General features: G+C 45.2%; 1 protein-coding gene across 1 annotated transcript in view; it reads right to left on the reverse strand.

Moving 5' to 3' along the window:
• Positions 1–7795: 7795 nt before the first annotated feature.
• FARS2 (phenylalanyl-tRNA synthetase 2, mitochondrial) overlaps positions 7796–18227 on the reverse strand; it is a 265280-nt gene continuing 254848 nt past the window's right edge. Inside the window, exon 6 of the mRNA XM_015421057.1 lies at positions 7796–8110. Coding sequence (XP_015276543.1) covers positions 7972–8110 — 139 coding nt within the window. The 3' untranslated portion in view covers positions 7796–7971. The remainder of the gene's footprint in view (positions 8111–18227) is intronic.

Genomic DNA, 18227 nt, shown 5'->3' on the forward strand with positions numbered 1-18227 from the left:
CAAAGGAATCTGTCGAGGATGGGCGAGTGGGCGTCAACGTGGCTAATGGGGTTCAATGTGGCCAAGTGCAAAGTGATGCATATTGGAGCCAAAAATCCTAACTATAAATACACATTGATGGGATCCGAACTGGCAGAGACTGATCAAGAGAGAGATCTTGGTAGTAGATAACTCACTGAAAATGTCGAGACAGTGTGTGACTGCAATAAAAAAGGCCAACGCTATGCTGGGGATTATTAGGAATGGAATTGAAAACAAATCAGCCAGTATCATAATGCCCCTGTATAAATCAATGGTGCCACCTCATTTTGAGTACTGTGTACAGTTCTGGTCACCACACTTCAAAAAGGATATTATAGCATTGGAAAAAGTGCAGAAGAGGGCAACTAGAATGATAAAAGGGTTGGAACACTTTCCCTATGAAGAAAGGTTAAAGCGCTTGGAACTCTTTAGCTTGGAGAGACGACGGCTGAGTGGTGACATGAGTGAGGTTTATAAGATTATGCATGTGATAGAGCAGATAGAGAAAGAGGTACTTTTCTCCCTTTCTCACAATACAAGAACTTGTGGGCACTCAATGAAATTGCTGAGCAGTCGGGTTAGAACAGATAAAAGGAAGTACTTCTTCACCCAAAGAGTGATTAACACATGGAATTCACTGCCACAGGAGGTAGTGGCAGCTACAAGCATGGACAGCTTCAAAAGGGAATTAGATAAGCATATGGAGCAGAGGTCCATCAGTGGCTATTAGCCACAAGGTATAGATAGGAACTCTTAGGCTGGGGCAAGTGATACACTGTATTCTTGGTGCTTGGGGGGGGGGGGCAACAGTAGGCGGGCTTCTAATTTCCTGGCCCTACTGCAGTACCTCCTGATGGCACCTGGTATTTTTGGTCACTATGACAGAGAGTTGGACTAGATGGGCCATTGGCCTGATACAACATTGGGTTCTCTTATGTTCTTATGTCAGTGAGTAGTAACACCTTTGCTTTGTGAATGAGTCAGCTCATTAGGCTAATAAAAGAGATACACCGACCAGAGGTTCGCATGGAAGCAACTTCGCTCGCCACCCTCTGTGAGCTGTTTATTCAGTGAACAGACTCCTTCTTTGCCCTGCTGCCTTGAAATCCTGTTCTGCTAACCTGTATTTGGTTTTCAGTTAGGAACCCAGACCTTGTCTGTTGCTTTGAATTCTAAGGCTTGATCCTGAATTCCTGCTTCCTTGTTTCCCCAGACCTGTGGATGGAACCCTTGGCTTTCTGACTCGGTACTGGCTTATAACCTTGCTATTATCTCTTGCCCTGAATTGTTGTGTTTGCATTTGTGCCTCCTGGAACTCCAGGGTAGAGTAAAAAGTGGCAGCCTCTGCCCTAAACACAACATCTCTGTGTTAATTTAGCTGGGTTGGTGCATACCAGGGACAACACCAGGTTTGCCCTTGAACCTGATATAGGGATTCCCAGGCCAAAATCTCATGTCACACCAGCTCTGAACATATTGTCATGTTACTTTGTGGGATGAATCCTTTCACAGTAGTGACTTTTCCACCTCAAAAACAGTATGTAAGCATGCAAGTAGACAGTTTTAAGATATAAATCTTTGTAATATCAGAATGGTCTCATATACTTCACCCAAGGAGATTTTCCACTTATGTGTGTTAATCTAACCATTCAGACATTATAAAACATATAAATTTGCCTATTTTTCCATCAGCTTTCCCATACTTACCTTATGTCTAAGCAAAATGAACAAGAGGACCTGTATAGACCTTCCTTAGCATGATGAGTCATGACATACAAAATTTGTAAGTTAAACAACAACTGGGCAACACATTCTGCAGTAGAAATCTCCCTGATAACTCTACCACAACAAGGACCATGGGGGTCCTATGCTGTAGGGTAAATTGAATCATGATTAATCCAGATTTTAGTAGGGAAGCATGACTGGATGCCATGAGGAACATAAACATGCAGGCTACAGAAATTCCATCCCCTAACCCCTAGGGATTGGTTTCAAATGTATTTCAACAGTCCCAAGACTGTAAAGCATTTTCAAACATGAAAGACGAGATAGTTAGGAATTCATATACTAGACATAAACCTATTGCACAGTTGGGCATATACAGTACTATCTTGTATACAATCCCTTAGGAACAAGGTTTTGTTTTCAATGGAAGTTTAATTAGCTTAGCTAATCATGATAATCATGTTCATTATGAACAGCACGATGGTCAAGACAGTCAGACCAGAACCAAGGTTCCCTACCTTGTGCAGTGGGGTGTGTGTGTGGGAGTGGAGGAGGCACTAAGCAAACAATCAAAGTGAAGAGGGACACAGTTCCCATTCTGAGCAGAAGCAGAGCTTAAACCTTTCTCCACAGCAATGGTGGGTGATGGAAGTGGCTCAAGAGGGGGTAGTAACTGCTGACAAGGGATGGGGGTAGACGTGGGGGCTAACAGGGGATTGGGGAATTAATGGAGCTAACAGGGAGCAGGAGGGGAAGGGGGAGCCAGCAGGAGGGGAGGGGGAGGCATGCCAAGCTCCGCCCGAGGCCATGGGAACCAGGAAGGAAGGAGGAGCTCTGTCCAGAAGCCTCCCACTGAATTAACCCAGGAAGAAGTTGTCTGAGCTGCCAGCTCTGGGAGGAGAGAGTCAGTGGGCTGACTCCTCCCCCTCCTTCCCGGAGCCAGCCTTAGGCCCTGCAGAGGCAGCAGCAGGGAGTGCAGCGCCTTGGGCTCCTGCCCTGCCCCCGGTCACGAACCGGCAAGTGAGCAGCTGCCGCTGCGTGAGCCAGGCTAGCCGGCCCGAGGACTGTGGTGTGACATGGAAAGATGGCGTTGCCTGCCCTCCCCTCCCCCACCAGCAGCCTGCCTGCCTGGCTCCCTCCCCCCTCCCTCCCTCATGCCTTCCACTTCTTCCCCAGCAGCAGCTTTGCTGGGCTGGGTTCAAGGCTCCCCGGGTGCAGCCAGACGCCCTCATTAGCCCAGTGAGTCTCTGCCCCCTGCCCCTCCATCTCACGGGCACCTGAACCTTTCTTTGCCACGGGAAGCTGTGGGGGAGGGGAAGCCAAGCCTGAAGGGCAAGAGGAAAAGTTCCGTGGTAGTTTCCCCCCCACACTGCATTATGGGCCTGGCACCAGCCCAGAGATCTCTGTCTACACGCCCCTGGACTTTGCAGCAGGACTGGGAAGACCAACTGGGATGGGGCTTGCCAACAGAGTGCCTGGGAAAATTCAGGGGGCAGGGCAGATTTGGGAGAAGGCGTCACTCCAAGGCCCTCCATTGGTTCTGGGCCTGGAGTGGCTTAGCTTCCATCCAGAAGTAGCAGTTTCTCTTAGCTAAGCATCTGCTTGGGGTTTTCTCAGGAGGTAGTGCTATGTCGGTGGGTGCATTGGGACCAAAAATGTCCTGACAAGACTGGCACTATTTCTGGATGGATTCTCAATACCTCTGTGGATTCTAAGGAAAGCCATTTTGTTTCACATTCTGGTGTGGTCCCTGCCATAAAGACCTCTAAACCAGCTGCTTTCTTGCCCCATTAGAACACTTACATTTGCGGGGCAGTAGCACAGCCGGTTATGGGCCTGCTTAATTGTAATCCTGAATTATTCTGTCTTTTGCTGTCCCCTGACAAATGGTTTTGGTGCAACAGCAAGTAAACACCTTTATTAATAATATATAATAGTGATAATTAAGAATGAAATATTCCACCCGTGCAGGCTAATTATTTGCCATTCATCAGAGATGGAAGATAACAGCTTTGAATCGTGTCTGAATCGACCTCGAGAGAAAGGAAGGCAATGGTTATTGTTGGTACAGGTAGAAGGAACATGCCTGTTGTTACCTGCCTACACGTCTTTTAGCATGAAATCACAATGCAGCCAGACAAATGGTTCATTATCCCAGAGCCCCATCACAGGCAGAATCGTGATGACCGAGGAGCTGAGCGTGCATTTGCTTTGGCACAGGGAGGCTGTTGCAAATAGCCTTGTTACTGCTGACCGACCCACCCTCTGAAATGTAATGTTGGGAAGTAATAACTATGTTTATTTATTTAATGCAGCAAAGCAGTTTTGCGAAGGACTGGAGAAACCCTGGGAGGTGCACGAATGCTACTGTTGTGGGGAAGTGGGAAGCACCCCACCCCCGCTTCCCAACAGCATTAAATCTGGGGCATATAACCTATGTAGCAGCCCTCTATAAAAAACCACCCTACCAGGCCTCTAGACCAGGAGTCCCCACTCCCCAACCTTTTTGAGCCCATGGAAACCTTTTGAAATTTAATGCAGCATGGTCAGCGCTAGAAAATGGCTCTGGCACACAAGGTGGAGTCAGCCACAAAATTTCACACAGGAAAGATCCTTCAGTCACACAGGAAAGATCCGTGTGCTAGGGTGGCAGCAGCTGACCAGGCAACGTTTGTAAAAATCTGCACAGCCAGTCAAATCTTCCAATAGTCAGTCAGAAGCCTTGCTGGGCAGAAGCTCCACCGGGCCCCACTCACTGTCCAAAAAGACTTGGCAGGCACAAGGAAAGGTGTCAGCGGGGGCCATGGTGCCCATGGGCACCGTGTTGGGGACTCCTGCTCTAGACATGTGACTGCTGCAGGGGGGGGGAACTGATCGTGTGATTAAACAAATGCCTCTAGCAGGATGTTTAATTCAACACAACTTATCCATATTTTAAAACTTTAAATTTAAAATAATTGAAGAAACATAACTATACTATAAGTTGATGGAATAAATAACTAGGGAAGAGCACAAACCATATTTTTGCAGTTCAGTTCATGGCTGAACCACAAACTAATATGAACTGGGAGGCTGGCTCATGAGCCAAACCAGTTTGTATCAGTTTATGAGCCATTTGAAGTTTAAACTCCTGCTTTCTGATCCCCATGAAAAGCAGCTGGGAGCAGAAACCAGGGGTTTAAATGGCTCCCAGCCATTTCATCCCCCACTTTCTGCTCACCACCATAAGTGGCTGTGAGCAGAAACCAGGGGGTGAAATGTCTGGGAGCTATTTAAACCCATTTTCTGCTCCCCACAGCTTTTTGTGTGGAGCAGAAAGCAATGGTTTAAACGGCTCCCACACATTTAAACCAAACCCTGCTTTCTACTCTTCACAGACTGCCACGAACTGCATCAAAATTCGTGAAAATTCATGGCAGTTCTTCAGTTCTTGAACATTGCTTTGCAAACCATGAACTGGCCAAAATTCGTGACAAACTTTAGTTCATCAGACGGTTCATGCCCATCCCTATAAATAACACCCATAGTTCTCCAGTAAAAAATGTAGTGTAAAAAAATAATCAATTTTAAAATATATTTTTTCAGAAGATAAAGAAAGAGAATAAACATTTGATGTGTAGCTAGATATCTTAACAGGACTTCTGGTCCTTGGTTTAAGTGCCACAGGGCCTGGAATTTTCAAGAATAATAGTAGCAATGGAAAGAAAAGCAACACACAACACACCTTTGGTGTTTTGTTTTGTTTTTTAAGTCTAAATTGGGATGAACATTTGGCAGCCCAAGCTAGAAACACTCTTGGAAAGATTTCACCTGGACCATCACTGCATTACTGTCCTGAGATTCTTAGACATAACACTTTGAGGGAGCAATACATTTCTGGATCTGAAGAATGCCCACAATTTTACTACTGATAATAAAAAGATAAAGGAGACAATAAGGATTGAAGCTATTAACAAAAATGAAGACATTCATTCTTTGAGTGTGTGGCGTGCAATGTCTGTTGTGGCTCATTTTCTGAGAAAATCAATTTCGGCAATATCCTATTCAACAGGGAGGTACAGCAATACGAGAAAGAGGGGGAGAGAGAGTGCATGTACATATAAGGGGATCCAAGACAATTGTGCCTTGCAGCCAATAAATAACACCATGAGATAAATAAAGTCCTGATTGCAAGTACTCCGTGAACGGCCATTTCCAGACTGACATCACTGTACTGGGGATGTTAGTTTGTGATAGAACTCACTGGACTCTGAAGGGGAGCAATTGCAAAGCAATTTGTGTCTTAAGGTAAAGGTTTCCCTTGCTTGAAAGCCAGTCAAATCTGACTCTAGGGGGCGGTGCTCATCTCCGTTTCCAAGCCGAAGAGCCAGTGCTGTCCAAAGACTTCTCTGTGGTCATGTGGCCGGCATGACTAAACGCCGAGGTGCACGGAACGCTGTTTCCTTCCCACCAAAGTGGTACCTATTTACCTACTTGCAATTTCTTGCTTTTGAATTGCTAGGTTGGCAGGAGCTGGGGCCAGAGACGGGAGCTCCCTCTGTCAAGCAGCACTAGGGTCTCGAACTGCTGAACTACAGACCTTCTGGTCTGCAGCTCAGCATCTTAACCTCTGAGCCACCGCGGGCCCAATTAGTGACTTAGGAAATCCAAAACTCTTTCCTGTTCTAACAGCTATACAGGAAACCAGATAGATCAAATTAAATATTATTGTTACGCATCCTAGTATGACTTTGTATATTCCAGCATCTATATGCACAAAGCTCTTCCTCTATCACCATCTTCAGACCTATACAGCATCAGTCAAGAGAGACTCAGCATCATGCCCGCTAAGCACCACCCTGCCCCATACACTTTTTCATAATAATGGCTTTAACGTTCCTTCTGAGGAAGAGTGCTCTGAAACCTGAAAGCTTTCGTATCATCTGACTCAGGACTGATCCTAATAAAGGCTTTGTTGTTGTTGTTCCTACTTTGATTTCTGTGTAAAGGTGCCCTTGGAGGCCAATTCCACTAGCTTGGCGAAAGGACTTCCAGTTTGGTTTCAACCCCAACTTTCTTTGAGTCGGCAATCTTTTCTCCTCTCCCGGCTCAGCTGTTTGTGGAAATGAATCCTGAGGGGGGATCACTAAGGGTCAAACTAGAAGTTATCTTGGTGAATACAGAGTCCCCACCCCATTTTTGCAGCTATAACAGGAAGACTCTTAAAGTTGCAGATTGGTTCTCAGGAGTGAGGAGTCTTTACCTCCTTCTGTGCCTGCTCACTGTCAACCACAAATCCTCTCCTGACTCCCCCCCCAGCTCATTTCCTGTTTCAAAGGCAGACTTCCGGGGGGGGGGGGGAACCACCTAAACTACCTGGGAGGATGCACATTTGCAGCGCAGAATAGGTGGGCAGGAGATGATTTCAGCCCTTGTTCTCTTGCCTGCTGTTTCTGTTCTACAAGTGTCCTCTTAGTTCCCGCAATAGTACTGCAAGGGAAAATAAGGGGTGGTAATAAATAATAAAAATAAGGAGCTGCGGTGGCTCAAGTGGTTAAGACGCTGAACTGCAGGCTGTGGAAGGTCAGTAGTTCAGCAGTTCGAGACCCGGGTGCCGCATGACGGAGTGAGCTCCCGTCTCTAGTTCCAGCTCCTGCCAACCTAGCAGTTCAAAAGCAAGAAATTGCAAGTGGATAAATAGGTACCACTTCGGTGGGAAGGTAACAGCGTTCTGTGCGCCTTGGTGTTTAGTCATACCGGCCACATGACCACGGAAACGTCTTCGGACAGCGCTGGCTCTTCGGCTTTGAAACAGAGATGAGCACCGCAACCCTAGAGTCGGATTTGACTGGCTTTCGAGCAAGGGAACCTTTACATTTTTAACCCCATATTTCCCCCATATTTCCTCTTTAATGCCTACTTCTGCCCTAATTCAAAAGTATTCATAGAAGGCTTGTGTATATTTGACCTGAGGTTCTTCCATAAGTGCATTTCATCAGTACAAAAATAGTACACATTTGTTTACAATTTAGTAAATTGTTTATGATTTAGTAAACAGCTGCAGGGGCCAATTAATAACATACAAAGATTACTTGACAAGGTATTTATTAATGTCAATACGAAGTGCTATATCACTAATTTTTATTACCAGAAAGTTACACCACTGCCCAGAGGCTTCAGTGTAACAGAGATTGCTCTGAACAGGATAAACAGAAAATGAAAACCAACAAATTCAAAATAACAAGGTCAAAATCGTCCTTCAACTCCCAACTCTCGTACAACTGATTCCTCAATGGCTTGATGGATACGGTTTACTTCCTTCTGAACCAGGGTCCTCTCCAAGTGTCGGTAAGTTATCCGGTAACAATGGCTGACCCTTTTTGTCCTAGAAAACAGAAACCGGAAGTCAGTTATTTGTTATACAAATAACTGCACCTGCAGTTAGCCCCTGCTTTTTCACGCCATGTTGTTAGTTATATTTCTCAAGTTACCTGTACAAGAGATGGAGTCAGACTCATCAACTCCTTTGGTAATGATTAATTAACTTTTACAGTGGAAAGAGAGCAGTAAAATCCATTCCATAGGTACGCATGTTTCTAAAATGTACAATTATCTCACTTTTCATCTTTTAACATTAACTACAGTTTTGAAATCTTATATATGGCCCTCTACAAATGTGCCAGTGGGAAGACAATTTGGAAATGCTCAGGCTTGAACTGGTTAGTGCCTAAGATGGAATATTAGTGGCGATGTACGGAAGATGACTTGGAGGTGGCAGTGTAGAGCTTCTTATTCCTGTGTAGGGTTGCCATCCCTCCAATGGGGGTGGGGCCTCCCCACTTTTGGGGTCCCCAATCTGCTGCTGGCCAGCTGGCTGGCAGGGGAAGCCCCACCCCCAAAGACCCCGGTCACGCCCAACATGCCCGGTGCAAAGACGTCACTTCCGGTTGATGTAATTGCAATGCGCACACTTTGTATCTGCACCAGAAGATCCAGGAACCCCCTCTGGAGCCCCCCGCTAGCAGACAGGTAAAACCTGGCAACCCAATTCCTGTGGTACCCATGGATCCATTAGATCCATTAGAGAGCAGTTTGGTGTAGTGGTTAAGTGCGCGGACTCTAATCCGGGAGAACCGGGTTTGATTCCCCACTCCTCCACTGGCACCTGGCTGGATGACCTTGGGCAAGCCGTAGTTCTGATAAGAGCTGTTCTTGAAAAAGAGCAGTTTCTGTCAGAGCCCTCTCAGCCCCACCTACCTCACAGGGAGTCTGTTGTGAGGAGGGGAAGGGAAAGGAGTTTGTAAGCCACCCTAAGACACCTTTGGGTAGTGAAGGGCGGGGTATAAATCCAATCTCTTCTTCTTCTTATGTGCTCCACCATGACTTGCTGGTCTACTGATTCTGTAGGTTTGGTAGTGCTCTAAGTTCTCCAGGAGAATGACCACTGGTGCAACAACAGATGTTTATACATTTCGGTGCACCTGATGGGATGGTTGGGGTTGCCAGCTCTGGTTTGGGAAATATCTGGAGATTCGGGGGTGGAGCCTGAGGAGGGTGGGGCTTGGAGAGGGACTTCAATGGGGTATTAATGCCATGGAGTCCACCTTCCAAAGAGGCCATTTTCTCCAGGTGAACTGATCTCTGTTGCTTGGAGATCAGTTGTAATCCCAGGAGATCTGCAGCCACCACCTGGAGTTTGGCAACCCTTTAATGAATAGAACTTGGAATAATAGTGAACATTTTGATGTCTCATTAATATTTAAAAGGATGGGTGTTTATCTACATAGACAATTTTGTAGTGATCACAAAGGAACCTGCAAACTCGGGGTCCCCCCCCCCGTTCCGTAACTGCTTTTGGTCAAACCAATTTCATGCTTTTAAAAATAGTACCCCCACTTGGCCTTCCTGCTTCCACACAGCAATAATCTGCTGCTTCAACAACACATTTGAAAAGCAGACACAGCAATAATCGGCAGACGTTTTTTTGGGGGGAGACTGGGGGGGTAAAAGGACCTTGGGAAGGGTCCTGCCCCGTCTCTGCCATGTCCCCTCCCCGGTCATGCTCCCCTGATGGAGGGAGGGCTTGCTCGGGCAGGGTGGGGGTGCAATTCACCTCCCAGGCTGGCTAAGCCAGGGGTGATGCTGCAGCTCAGCCAGGTCCTGAGGTGTCCCTCTGCCTGGCAAGTGGCTTGTGCTCAGCCAGAAGAGTCTCCTGGTGGGGGGAGCTCAGCGGGGGTGGCCACCCCATAACAACTTCTAGTAACTGGTAACTTACATACAGAACAGACTGCACGTAAGAAAGCAAGGCTTATTCTGACAGCAAACAATAAACCATTTGATTCTGAACAAAGAATTTAAACCTAAAATGGCTCCCAACACATACTTAGGGAAAATCAGGAGTGATTTCAAACAAAGCTAGTCGAAAGGTGTGGCTGAGTGTGAGAGATAAATAGAATGACGTTTCGATAACCAGCCACTCAGGAGACATTTACAGTGCAATCCTAAGTCTGTCTGTCAGAATCCCACCAAAATCTACTCAGTGGGGCTTACTCCTGGGAAAGTGTTCTTAGGATTGCAGTGTTGTTCATGTGAAAGATCTGTAGCTACGCTCTTAATTCTTGCTCCTGTGGTGACATCATTTTCATACTGAGAGCCAGTATGATACAGTAGGCAGGCTCCAGTCCAAGGCCCCGTGGGAAGCTGGGGTTCAAAGCCCTGCTCAGCCAGCTTGGAAAAAGCTTTAAAAAGCCTCATGGCCGATTCGCCATTCATTCCACATTTGGGACTGGGCTGATTGGTAGCAACCTCAAAGTGGGCAGGCAAGCCTTCGCAGACCTCTGTGTGAATGGGGATTGAAGGAAGCGCATGAGTTTATAGGGATACAACTGAGGCCTACACACATATCTAGTAGACACAAAACGTCATCATGCATAGACTATATAATCTTAGAAAAAATGATTATAAAAGATACAAAAACCCATCCAATTTGGATATCTGACCACGCACCCATAAGTATCGAAATTGAAATAAAGCAGTTTAATACAAAAAGACCATGGAAATACAATAATTTAATAAATACAATAATTTAATAATGATCAAAGAAGAAGATAGAAAATACATGGAGAAACAAATAAGTTTATACTTTAAAGAAAATAGAGGGACGGTATCCACTAACATATTATGGGATGGTGCCAAGGCGGTAATAAGAGGCCACTGCATAAAGAAAGAAAAGACTATAAAAAGGGAATGGTATAAAAAAAGACAACCCAAACTTCAGGAATTAGAGAAGCTACAAAGAAAACAAATGGAAAAATATGATCCTAGGGTACAGAGTAAAATTAAGGAGACACAGAAACAGCTGGAGGAATTAGATATAGCGACATTATGGAAAAAGGAGCTTATGGTAAAGAATGAATTTCAGAGGAATAGTATTAATACAGCAAAAAGATTGGCAAATTATCTGAAGATTAAAACAGCAAAGCAAAGTGTTAAATGCATAAAATATAATAAGAAATTAACACAAAACCCAAAGAAAATTACAGAGGCCTTTGAGAGCTTTTACAAAAATCTGTATAAAAAGAAGAATACAGTAGACTTTCAGGAGGAAATCAGCCAAACAATAGAAGAAACAGAGAGAGAAAAATTAAAGAATGAAATTATGGCCCAAGAAATAAGGGAAGAGAACCAAAAAGGGGTAAATCACCAGGTCTAGATGGTTTCACGGGTGGATTTTACAAAGAAATGAAGGACATTTTAGTACCAGAACTCCAAGTATTGTTCAACAGAGTCCTGGAAGGCAAAAGTGCTCCGGACTCATGGAGGAAGACGGAAACCTCAGAAAGACCCTAAAGAAGTAGGATCATATAGACCCATAAGTCTCCTAAACCAAGACTATAAGATCTTTGCTAAAATAATGGCCAACAGATTAAAGAAGGTTATCCCATCTATAATAAAAGGAGATCAATATGGGTTTGTAAAAGGTAGAAGTATAGCCCACCCTATAAGAAATATTCTAAATGTTTTATAACATGGACAGCAGAAGAAAATAGGTCTATTAAAACTGGATGTCTACAAAGCCTTTGATACCTTATCTCATGAATACTTATGGCAAATAATGAGTAAAGTGGGAATCGAAAAGGAATTCCTAGAGGCAATACAGGAAATCTACAAAGTAGGGAAGGCAATAGTAAGAGTAAATAACGAGCACTCACAAGCATTCCCTATACAAAGAGGGGTACGGCAAGGGTGTCCATTATCACCATTGCTTTTCATAATGGCAATAGAACAGTTGGCCGAACGGATCAGAAATTCGGGAAGAATAAAAAGTTATAAGATAGGTAAGGCAGAAATGAAAATAAATTTATTCGCAGATGATATCATAATTATTATGACAAACCCAAAAGAAGGAGTAAAAGAAGTAAAGATTATTTTAGATGATTTCAAAAAATGCTCAGGGTTAAGCGTCAATATGACAAAATCAGAAATTATATACTTAAATGTAAGTAGAGAGGGAAAGAAGGAAATAAATAGAACTGAACTGCAGGCTGCAGGCTGTGGAAGGTCAGTAGTTCAGCAGTTCGAGACCCAGGTGCCGCAAGACGGAGTGAGCTCCCATCTCTAGTTCCAGCTCCTGCCAACCTAGCAGTTCAAAAGCAAGAAATTGCAAGTAGATAAATAGGTACCACTTCAGTGGGAAGGTAACAGTGTTCCGTGCACCTTGGTGTTTAGTCATGCCGGCCACATGACCACGGAAACATCTTCAGACAGCGCTGGCTCTTCGGCTTTGAAACGGAGATGAGCACCGCAACCCTAGAGTCGGATTCGAATGGCTTTCGAGCAAGGGAACCTTTACCTTTACAAATATAGGGTTAGGAGTAAAGAAATTTAAATATTTAGGTATAAGGCGGGCCCGGTCCCCCCCCCGCCCGCCTCGGAGGCGGCGGCGGAGAGGCCGTTCCTTCCCCCCCTTTGCCGGGCTTGGCGGTGGCGAGGCCGGTCCTCCGCCCGCCCACCCGGCTCCGAGGAGGCGGCGGCGGCGAGGTCAGCTACAGAGCGTTCCGTGCGCATGCGCACGGAACGCTCTTGCACTTTCGGGGGGATTTAAACATCCCCAATAAAATATATTTTTAAAAAACAAACAAACTAAGAAGAGCTTTTACTTTGGCAAGACTGAACGTTCTGCCCTTGGCGGTTTTGGAGGGCATATATAATAGAGTATCATCCTCTAATAGAACATGCAAATGCTCATATGATAAAATCGAAACCATCCGACATATGATTACGGAGTGCCCTATATCCGGTGAGTTGAGGGCTAATTTAGTCACCCCTTTATTTAAAGATCCGGAATTGCTAAATGTGCGAGCCCAGGTGTCATGGCTACTATCAAATACAAATGATCGTGTCACTCCCTCAGTGGCAAAATTCATAGGTGCAGTAATCAAATATAAGAGAAATAATACTGAAGGGAGAAGATACTGGAAGATTCTGTGGCATTACACCCTGCTGAGGTTAGGTTTACTTTGTGTGATTCTGGCAGCACAGACTTGGCCTCATGGAGAAGAGCAAGCCAGGAAATGGATTTCTGTGAATATTGCAGAGCTGATATCAACAGCTAAAGTTTACAAAACACAATTAAGTCTATAGGTAATACTGTTGATGTAATACCGTTAACCCTTCAAAGGTATGGGATAATTCATGCATTGCTCATATTGAAATGTACAAAGGAGGCTACATGTATGGAACAGGATGACACTAAAAAAAATAACAATAAAGTGACCAAGAACCAGCTGCTATAAACTATTCAGACTTTTCTTTAAAAAACCCCGGAGGGATAGTTTATATTTTGCAATAGACTACAGAACTACAAAGAAAATATTGGGAAGGGAACTACAACTAGGGGTAAAGGAAAGATAACCACACTATGCTAAAACCCCATTAGGAGGAGATCTTATCCCTGTTAATAGAAGTGTTAGTACTAAAAGTGTTAATATCACAATATACTTAAAAATATATATAATTGGAGTATGCCCTGTAGGCTAGCTCCATTTCTTTTACAAGCTCATCCGCTGTTAAGCCTATTACTGGAGCGATGATCTTGCTAAGCACCTTCCTCAGGTCCTCCCGCTCTGCTTCAGGAACTTCCTGGAGCCTGAGAATCATGTTAGCTTTTTCCACCTGTAACTGCAGAAAACAATTTTCTTGGATGTTCTGCTTCGTTTTCACTTCTCCCATTCTTTTCTTCAGTTTCTTGCTTGTGGTATCTATCTCTTTAATTTTCTCATTTGCCTGCTCCACTTTTTTCTCCGTTTCATTCACCTGGAGCTGTTGAGATGCAAAGTTCTTATTCATCACGGTCAATTGCTGGTTAATACCATCGAGTTGTTCCATCACCGGCTTGAGCATGTCCGCTAGCGGTTTCGTTTTCAGCTTTCTCTGCTGGGCCGCCATTTTCTCCGTTTTGTTTACAGTTTCTTGTGCTTCTTCACGTCTCGAAAAATTCGCCCCACGATGACGAAAATCAAGTAAGTCTCTCAAACCACACTCGTTGTATTTCCTCCCCTCTCCCCTTTCGTATCACTTATCAGTTCATTCGCATAAGAGGCATCCCTCTTTGTGCCCGCTTTTGTCAGCGGAGGGGGGGAATTTGCTTTTAAAGTAATCTAATTTATTTTGAACTCACGTTCATTGTCGGTCAGTTTTTCTGATCTCGCTCATTAATCACCATTCCGCTCAATCTCTGGCACTTGTCCCGGTTAAACCAGCTAGTGCCCGAGGGCCACACAGTGGCTGGACCGTCAGGGTGGAGGGAAGCCTCAATTCTCCGGCATTACGCCATCAAAGAGGCCACCCCTCAAAAGCCCCCTGGCTGGAGCCTATCGCAAAGGCTCCGTGGGGGTGTCACTTGAGGTGGCACCCCTCCAGGCCGCTGGTATGCGGATCGCTCTCCCATGGCTTGGGTAGAGCGTCTGCCATCGCTGCTTCATAAACCAGAAGTCTCAAACTTGTGGGCTCTTTGCTGTGTCCTCAAAAAGATATTCTGCATATATACACACCAGTATGTGTGTGTGTATTCCACTCAGTCACTTGGATGATAATTATAGAGCTCTCCCAGCTAGAGGTATTCTTCTACTAGAAAAAAAAAATTACTAAGTGTTCAGAGATGACAAACAATTGCAGTTTCCTCTCTGTTTTATGCTTTTAAGCCACTGCGTTCAGCAGAGCATTCCTGATTACTCTTTGACATTCTATAAATTGTCAGCTGACAATTTTTGCTCTTGGCTTGCATGATCCACCTTGTGGAAAAGGAGGCAGAGGAAAGCGCAATACCGCACAGTCAACCAAAACATGATTTAAATTCACATCAGCATACATATGTATGCCAGTGTAGCCCTACCGTAAAGATGAATTTGATGCCTCTTGCTGTGTAATACTTTTAGTGCCAAAGTGCATGAAGAACTGTATCAAACATAGAAAGGATGCTGGTGGTTCAGACCGGTGCACCTCACACCAAAGGGCTCTATGTGGGATGACCAAAAGAGGAATGCGTGGAAAGGGCAGAGATCAACCAATGAATAGGGAATAATCAGGTTTCCATAGAAGGACTGGCAACTGCTGGAGACATTCAGTATGGTCCACAGATCACTGAATATGTGCAGGAAAACCTTCCTTGGTTCTACTCCTTCTTCTACCTTTTAAAGGTTTTTAAGGGCCAGAGACCAAACCTGCTGACCTTGTTTGGATTTGTTTAAACCACGTGTGCATTGACTCTGGTAACCATCTGGATTGACAGTCGGATTTCCTTCTATTGCCCCGGATAATTTATCTTTCTCAGTAGCTGAGGACCTATGAAGAATAATAGAAGGGGCTTCTGGGTTTGGCTTCTCAGGGGCCAAGGGGGACAGCAGAGGTAATCTTTGGGCTTGGGGGGTTCTCTGATGTGCCATAATGTCTTACATTAGTAAGAACAAATGGAATTTTCACACAAGAGGTCCTCTAGATGCCGATCAAGTCTACAGGTACGATGAGGCAGCCTCCAACTTGTTCACGCCAATGGTCAACCACGTAAGTGACAACTAAGTCCTAATGAAAAATTCTGGAAGAAATGGGGCTGGAGCACGTTTAGTCACATGGTATCCGTCTCTCACTCTAGAGAAGTCAGGTTATAAGGGGACTTTCGGACAATGGCCCAAAAGAACATGGAATTTGGGGGAGATGCATTCCCACATTTGATGTCTTCAGAGCTGGCAGAGAGGCTAAGGTCAGAATGTAGGGTTGCCAGCCCTGGTTTGGGGAGGGGGGACTTCAGTGGGGTATAATGTCATAGACTCCACCCTCCAAAGCAGCCCTTTTCTCCAGGTGAACTCTGTTGCCTGGAGATCAGTTGTAAAAGCGGGAAATCTCCAGCCACCACCTGGAGGTTGGCAATGCTATCAGAATGCTATAACGCTTTCTCCCAAAATCCCAGTATCAGTGATAAGGAACACTTCTCAAATTAAGGCTGGAGACAATTTTTTTTTTTTGCAGATGACTGAAGGTGGTACAAAAGAGTGAACATACCTAATGGTGTGAACAATCATTTCTCTTTTTGACACCTGACTTTGTTAAAGAAGGTTTGTAGGCCTTTGCATTGTTTTCAAAAACCTGCAAAACTTGTTTGATTACATTGCAAGGTGGGGCAAAAGAAGAAGAAGAAGACGTCTGTATCTAATCACATTGTTCCAAAAACAAAATGGCATTTCTGTTTCCAGAAGACTGGCTGGTCATTCCCACCGCAGACCCCTACTGCAACACCCCCCACTTTCCCCCCCATGACCCTCAAGAGCAAGACTGGGGGGGGGACTTAGAGGGCTGCAGCAGGAAGGTGGGCAGGGAAGTCCCACACTTTGCAGACGGCTGGATACACCCCAGTGTTCAGATGCACGCGACAATAATCAGACTCTTTCTCCACCACTCTCGGATGTATCTGTCAGCCTCAGCCTTAATTATAGCATTAAACACTCACACATTAAAAGAGGCAGGTGATTACAGTATGCCAAAAAATGACACTTTGCTGAAATACCATCTGTATGCGCTAGACAAGAGTTGTTCAGCTGGTCAGACCTTTTCTCAGACAGGCTGCCACTACAATGCAGCCATCTGCTAACCTCGGTCACTGAGGTTTTACATCAGCACTGCTTCCAAAAACGCAGGCACCTACAGATTGGAGACTCTTCAGTTAGCCAACCAAAAAATCAAAAAAAAAGGAAGGAAGGAAGGAAAAGACTATCCACAATGCTGGTAGAAAGCTACATCAAGGCGGAAAGTGTAAGATTTTGAAGCAAGGCTGGGAACAAACACAATCTCTGTATGAACGTCACAAAACTGTAGCTAGTTGAGAAAAGTCCAAAGAAAGATGCAGTGGAGATCAATCAGCCAGTGTGGTACAGCTCTGGGAAACCCAGGTTCAAATTCCTGCTCTACCTTGAAGTTTATTGAGTTACCTTGATCCAGCCAGGCACACTCTACTAAAACTCTCTTCACAGGGTTGTGGGGATAAAATGAGGAAGAATGACTCTTACATGCTGCCCTGAACTCCTTGGGGGAAGGATGGGATAAAAACGTACAAATACGTACATACCAACCACTCTGGGGCAATGCTCCCTCTAAGCTGTGGAGTCTTGTGAGTAAAAATTCTACTTGGTGAGCGACTGGCATTAAAGTTGTGAGCGAACAATTTGGCTGCTGCCTAAATTAGTTTGCTCTGGAGCCCTCCTTCCTGAGCTGAGACAAAAAATGTGTGAGCTGGAGGCTAAAAAACTGTGAGCTAGCTCACACGAACTCAGCTCAGAGGGAACACTGCTTTGGGGTCAGGGGGCCCTTGTGAATCAAATGCTCTGAAGCACAGGGTGGGCTGTGGTGCCAAGAGAGAACTGGGCAAAACCACTCCTCCTGCTTCTGTGGAGAAAGTTGGCAGAGAAAGCACTCTGCTGGGGGAACGTGAGAGCCAGTTTTGTGTAGCGGTTAAGAGTGCAGACTTTAATCTGGGAGAACCAGGTTTGATTCCCCGCTCCTCCACATGCAGCTGCTGGTGTGACCTTGGGTCAGTTACAGGTTCTTTCAGAGCTGTTATCTCAAGAGCAGTTCTCAGGAGAGCTCTCTCAGCCCCACCTACCCCAGAGGGTGTCTGTTGTGGGGGCGGAAGGGAAAGGAGATTGTAAACCACTCCGAGACCCTTTCGGGTAGTGAAGGGCGGGGTATAAATCCAATCTCCTCCTCCTCTTCTTCTTCTAGAGTGATTCTGCTCAGTCCCTAACCACACACTGCAGTGTGCCATGCCACTTGACATTTTGTCCACAAAGGTGTCAGCAAGCTGCCATAAGGTGGGGTGTTTTTTTTCTGTATGTTACATTGTGCCCTGTCCATCCCCCCCTGTATTTTCCCTGTGTAGGTGTTTACTGTCTTTTGCTTGCTACATCTGCGGAACTGCTCAAGGTCAACCAGCTGGAGGTGGGATGGAGTTATGG

This window comes from Gekko japonicus, unplaced genomic scaffold, assembly GCF_001447785.1.
Source record: "Gekko japonicus isolate JY-2015 unplaced genomic scaffold, Gekko_japonicus_V1.1 scaffold366, whole genome shotgun sequence".
Taxonomy (NCBI): Eukaryota; Metazoa; Chordata; class Lepidosauria; order Squamata; family Gekkonidae; genus Gekko; species Gekko japonicus.